This window comes from Spermophilus citellus, assembly GCF_964194105.1.
Source record: "Spermophilus citellus genome assembly, chromosome: 15".
Taxonomy (NCBI): domain Eukaryota; kingdom Metazoa; phylum Chordata; class Mammalia; order Rodentia; family Sciuridae; genus Spermophilus; species Spermophilus citellus.
In genome coordinates this window covers 36,715,208-36,721,471 of record NC_138195.1, presented here as the reverse complement: position 1 = coordinate 36,721,471, position 6,264 = coordinate 36,715,208, and the positions used below count along the sequence as shown (strand labels likewise).

The 6,264-nt window shown below is 35.4% G+C and overlaps 1 protein-coding gene across 2 annotated transcripts in view; it reads right to left on the bottom strand.

The window, feature by feature from the left end:
• Positions 1 to 1,040: 1,040 nt before the first annotated feature.
• The window catches only part of CABCOCO1 (ciliary associated calcium binding coiled-coil 1), a 111,484-nt gene continuing 106,260 nt past the window's right edge, over positions 1,041 to 6,264 (bottom strand). For both annotated transcript variants that reach the window (XM_081268671.1, XM_081268672.1), the window contains exon 8: positions 1,041 to 3,029. In XM_081268671.1, the coding sequence (XP_081124797.1) occupies positions 2,955 to 3,029 (75 nt within the window). In that variant the 3' untranslated portion in view covers positions 1,041 to 2,954. The remainder of the gene's footprint in view (positions 3,030 to 6,264) is intronic.

Below are 6,264 nucleotides of genomic sequence, written 5' to 3'. Positions count from 1 at the left end.
AGTTTCACGATCTATAAAATAGGTCAGTTGGGTTTGAGGCACTGACCCACCAATTATTAGTTGTGTAACTTGGTTTAAGTTAATAATATGCCTAAACTTTAGTTTCTATCAAGATAAAATGAGGCCAACAATATCTATATCTGTCTTTCATGGCCACGAGGATGATTAAATGTGTGTGTGTTTGTGTGTGTATTTACTTATAAAAATATAAAAAAGTGCCTAATCCATCTGAGTAAAACAATAGAAAAAATTAAAACAATAATATGAAATAATTTTCTATTACTATGACAAAGATAAAAAAATTGGCTAATATATGTTCTTGGTGACAATGTTGAGACAGACATATTCACATATTCTGTTGGTGGGTGTACAAACTGGTGAAATATTTGACCATATTTATCAAAATCCAAAATGCACACACAATTTGTTCTAGATATTCCTCCTCTAGAACTTCACACATGGGCTGGGGATGTGGCTCAAGTGGTAGCGCGCTTGGGGTTTGATCCTCAGCACCACATATCAACAAAGATGTTGTGTCTGCCGAGAACTAGAAAATAAATATTTAAAAAATTCTCTCTAGAACTTCACACAAAGGCACAGACACACATATTCACAAAGATATATGCACAAGGATGGCAATGCAGCACTGTGACAACAGAGTCCTGGAAATAATTTTTTAAAAATTCATCAACAGGACCTGTTCAAAAAGTGAGGGCATTTGTAAAATGAAATATATATTCATTAAAATGAACTGATACAGGGAATTATCTCCCAGTTGCATTATTTGATGAACAATCTAAAGAGCAATGCAAATTGTGTTTAAAAAGACCACTTACACAAACATCCAATTGTTTGGGCAAACAATACTTTTCTAAGCATTTGATGAAAGCTGTGGTTGCCTCTGGGGACAAGAATGTGGGTACGTAGGGAGAGAATTAGTTTTCATTATTGTATGTGTTGAATTTTTAAAATTTTACAAATGTTCCTTTATCAATTCAGTATTAATTGAAAAGCTTAGAGAATGTGAATTAAAATTTCTGGCTGCTACTACTATGATTGCTTTTCTTCCTGTTATTATTAGGTCTTAAATTTGAACTGTGGCAGAGGTCTCTGGTGAAAGGTGTAGGGCAGCAGAGGGGCAGAGTGGTCACTGTGGGATGACCTCAGAAGAGTGGGAGGATATTCCCATCCACAGGTTCCAGGAAAGAGACAGAGGAAGCTGGGATTTCAGGGAGAGAGGTGGATCCAACTCTTGGACAATGGATGTTAGGGAGCGGTGGAGGTGTGCATTCATAAGAGGTAGCAGAAACAATAAAAGTCCTTTAATATGAATTCACTAAATCCTCCTAAGTATTATCTCCATTTAATTGATGAGCAAACAGAGTTTGAGTAGCCTTCCCAGGGTCATATACCAGCCATGGCAAAGCCAGCATCAGATCTGAGGACTCAGTACAGAAGCTCCGCTTCGGGTATCTTTGGAGTATATTGTCTCTATGTAGTGTTTATTTTTGATTTTGTTTTAGACTCCTGGTTTCCTTGCTCAAATAAACAGTCTTTATTAGAAGTTCAGGTCCACTCTGTGCCAATGATTGCCTTTGAAGCTGTGCTTGGTGATTTCTAGAAGCTTTATTCCCTGTTTGCGGTTACCCCAGTTTCACTGCTTTCCCAGGAGAAAAGACTGCTGAGAGAATCGAGACTTAGGAGCCCTCCTAATGGTCTCCTTAAAGTTTTTATTCAGGAAGGACAGGTCAGGGAAGAAACACATCTCTAGTCACAGCCTTGGAGATGAATGAATAATAAACATGGTTTATGACTATGCTTACTATACTTACTCAGAATAGTTAGAAAATGACCCAAAGCTGCCAGGTCTGTTTCTATCCCAGATGAATATATTTGGGGCAGTTCCTTTGATACCAATGGAAAAGGCAAGGGTATCACCCATATTCAACCAAGTGCCACCCAGAGGCATTTGGAAAATTTTGAGAAATCACCCTCTCCTAGCCACACTCTGCCTTCATTCCAGAATACTCTGAAGTCCAAAAACTTTGGAAGGGGGTTAGACAGTAATTAATTAGTCTAACTAGGGACAATCACTGGGCTCATGGCTATTTTTATTTTGAAATTTTATGTTCAAAAGGGTATTTAAAGACGTCAGATATTGTTCAATTATTGCACTGCAATAAAATGGTTAATTTTAGGAGCTGTGTGAGTTTGATTTGTATTTAAGATTTTTACAATCTATATATAGGTTGGTCTTTAATAACCGTTTATACATTGCTTCTTTTTATATAGGTCATGTATTCTCCAGGGAGAGTAACAAGATTAGAAATAACAAATACAGTGCAGAATAAATTAAAATGCTTCAAACTGCATTATATAATTTCAGAAAATTGGTTTCACACTGAAACGTTTAAATAAGAAAACCAAATGATTTAAGTAAAAAAAAAATCCCTTCATATATGCATTTGAATTGTCATTGTTTGGCAAGTTTTGTCTTCAACAGTGTGGTACTGAAATCTTTTCACAGTACTCCAGTAATGTGACAGTTCATTTGGATCAATATGGATAAAATTATTATTATTTTTCTTTATTTCTGGCTATTTAGAAATGTTGGCGTCATTCTTATTGAAGATGAAAAGATGAATAGTGTTTATTAGTCAAAATGTCAAAGGACTATCATAAAAGTAATTATATTTTTATATATAATTTCTCCAAACTCTTGTATACAAAACACTTTCATTACATGCAGTGCAATAAATTCAGAGGTTGTTATGGGATAGGAGATGGCAAAATTGGGGCCAATAGTATTCTAATTACTTAGGATAGTAAAAAGTGGGGCTTGGTTTTCCTTTCACAACTAAATGAAGGAGATGTGATGCTTGAGAGAATCTATTATTCTGGCTTGTTTTGTTTGTTTCTGTGAAGTTTAGCATCACTCTTCTTGTTCTGAGTCCTCAGGCCTTTTTCAATTTTTCTATTCGTGTATTAAAGGCCTCTTCCTGTATTTGCAGCTTTTCGTTTATCTCGGTCTGTGAAGACAATCATAAAAAAGTGGTTATGATGGAGCTATCTTTCGCTGCACATTGTCTTTGTGGTTTTGACATACTATAGTGCCTAAAGACAGACATTATCCCTCACACACCTTCCTGTTTTGCAGACATAGCCGTGTTTCAGTCTGTAGTGATGTGATAACACTTTATCATATTTCTCTGCACATTCCCAATGTATAGCATGTCTACTATGAACAGGAAGTGGTATTTGGACAGCCATTTTTCACATAGCCTTGTGTTGGAAGATAGGATAATTTATCTGTATTTTCAGACAGACTTTACCAATAAGCACCAAATCAGAATAACTGCTTTGGGCTCAGTTATTGCAATGTTGTTGGTCCCTCCACCCCTTTGCAATGAATGTTTTTGTCTTCTGTGTAATGCATTCTAAATAGGATCCCAGAAAGCTTCTGTTGTGAAATAACTACACAAATAATCTCACAATTAGAACAATTCTCATAATTAAGAGTATTCATCATACATTATAACTCTTGGAATGATGCCACTTTGTGGTATATTTTTGGTAGAAAAAAGTACACAGTAGCTGACAGGTTTTAGTGATTGCTACAGCTGTGATAGCATTTAGCCTCTGGCAGTGATATTCTGTGGACTAACATTGCTACCTGCACAATTCCAGAAATACTTACACATTATCTGAACATTAGTAGCCCTGGAAATGTCTCCTTTTATCACAATGGATAATAAAATTACATACAGAGAAACCAGTGTTTGTCGACATGACAAAATTGGTGTTTTTGTTGCTGTTTGGTGATTTTAAAATATCTATGAGTGTATGAAAGAGTAGTTTGTGCAAATACATGTTAATAAATTCAAAGTTTAGTGTATATATATATATATATATATTTATAACATAATTTGAAGTCTTTAGGGTAATTGTATTTTGAGAAACTGTTTTTTTAAAGAAATCTGGAAGCTGGGGATGTAGCTTGATGGTAGAGTGCTTGCCTAGCATGTTTGAGGCCCTGGGTTCAATCCCCAGAAAATTTTAAAAAAAGCAAGAACTAAATAGAAAAAAATTAAATATCAATACTAGTTTAGGCACTGATATAATTTTTGTATTTATTCACCTATTTATTTAGTTTTAAGAGTGTAACTATAATACATCTGAAATGGCTATGTTATTTGATGAGATTTTGCTTTTCCTTCATAGGATGACTTGCTATTTCTGACAAGATTACTTTAATGTCAACAACTCAAGATTCAGAATTAACATGAAGATCAGTCTTTCTTGGTTTAAGTTTTTTAATCTCTGGGATCAAGATTTGGACTCTGCTGTCTTATCTTTTCCTTTATTAGTGGTTGCGTAGAAGAGGAAAGGAATGATCCTTCAAGTTACAAGAGAACTCTTATTTTTCAGGATTCACTAAATCTCCTCATGCATAATTTCAGTAGAGTTGAAGGGAAGATTAGTCTATCAGTGGGGAGACCTAGGTACTAGTTTAGATATGTAACACTGAGCAAGTCATTTAACCACTCTGGCTTAGTCCTTTTGTGAAAAATTAGGTAGGAGAATAAGATTTTTATTGACATTTTATCCTAGCTTTAAATTTGTGATTCTAACTCCCAATTTTGTGATATACTTCACAAATGGCATATTTCATTGATATCTTGTTATAAAATATTTTAAACATTTGTTACTCCCACTTCATTAAAGTAAATTTGTGGGACAGAACATATTGGATCATGTAGGGGTTGAAATGGTTTGAAGAAATAATCTTGTCACAATTCCAAAAGAATAGGAAGGATTTTTCCACCCAAGCAATTCATTCTTTGCACTTTCATTAATGTTCTATGCCCACCAATAATCTCAGACAAGTACAAGCCAACATTCAATGTAAGATGGACTGTCTTCTACCAGCTTCTTTTTCACTACCTCACCTAGAGCTTTTTCAGGTATTTCAATGAGACAGACTTTACCGAAACAAGTATAGACCTTGGGGAAAAGATTCATGAAGGTGCACCTGTCAGAGTGGTGCACTACCTGGAGAGTAACCTTTAAGATCTCCAGACCTTGGTGATCAGTACTACTATCATAAGTTTGGGCATAACCAGCAGAGCCAGGATCAAAAGATTCCATGTCAGGTCAAGGACAGGCTTTCATTGGTCTGCCATGTTTCCTTGTTATTTCTCAGAACACTGATAAACAGATAGCTATCCCACAACCACTAGGGTTGGGTCTGGTTCTATTTCCTTTAGGAAAGAATGTGCAACCTATGACCTCAGTTCAACAGTCTTTGGCCCCTACATTTTGGTTTGGATTTTTGCTGTCTCCCAAAAGCTCAATGTGAGATAATGCAAGAATGTTCAGAGGTGAAATGATTAGATTATGAGAGAGATTTTTGAGATCACAATCCACTGATGAGGTTATAGCTAATCAGTGGAATGATCCACTTGAATGGATTAACTGGGTGGTAACTGTAGGCAGGTAGGGCATGGTTGGAGGAAGTAGGTTACTGGGGATGTGCCTTTGAGGTTATATTTTGTCCCTGCTGACAGAGCTCTCTCTGTTTTCTGGATCATGAACTGAGGATGTTCCCTCTGCCATACTCCATGATATTCTGCCTCAGCTGGGGCTCAGAGTTAAGTAGTTGGCTCATCATGGACGGAACCTCTAAAATCATGAGCCAAAATGAGCTTTTACTCCTCTATGTTGTTCTTGTCAGGTCTATTAGTCATAGCAATACAAAGCTAAATAAAACAACTACTTTCAGGTGATCTCACTCAACTTTCCTAACCTGGAAAATTCAAAGTTGACCTAAAGATGTCCTTAGACATTTTAAGAAATACTTAGAGTTCTCTCTTAAGTGTGGCAGATTTCCCTTAAGGTTTTATGTTATTTTACCCTATTGCTAAGACAGGGCCAACAGCCAACATTCAATGTTAAGAATTTAGTGTTAGCATTCATATTTCTCTGAAATGTAATTCTTTAAATATATTAAAGTTTACTCCATTGGGTGTAATTTTTATTATATAACTCAGGGTCAAAATAATTTCATTTTGAATGTATCTTTAAAATTAAAGTACCTAAACTATGTAGGCTTAAAATGTTTGCTCTATTCAGTATTATTTTAATTAACATCTGAGGGCCAAGATAACTTCATTCTTAATAAATCTCTAAAACCATAAAGTGAGTCAATGGGAAAATAAGTGGATCAACATAAAAAAGTAAAGACTCATGCTACATTTTCCGAAA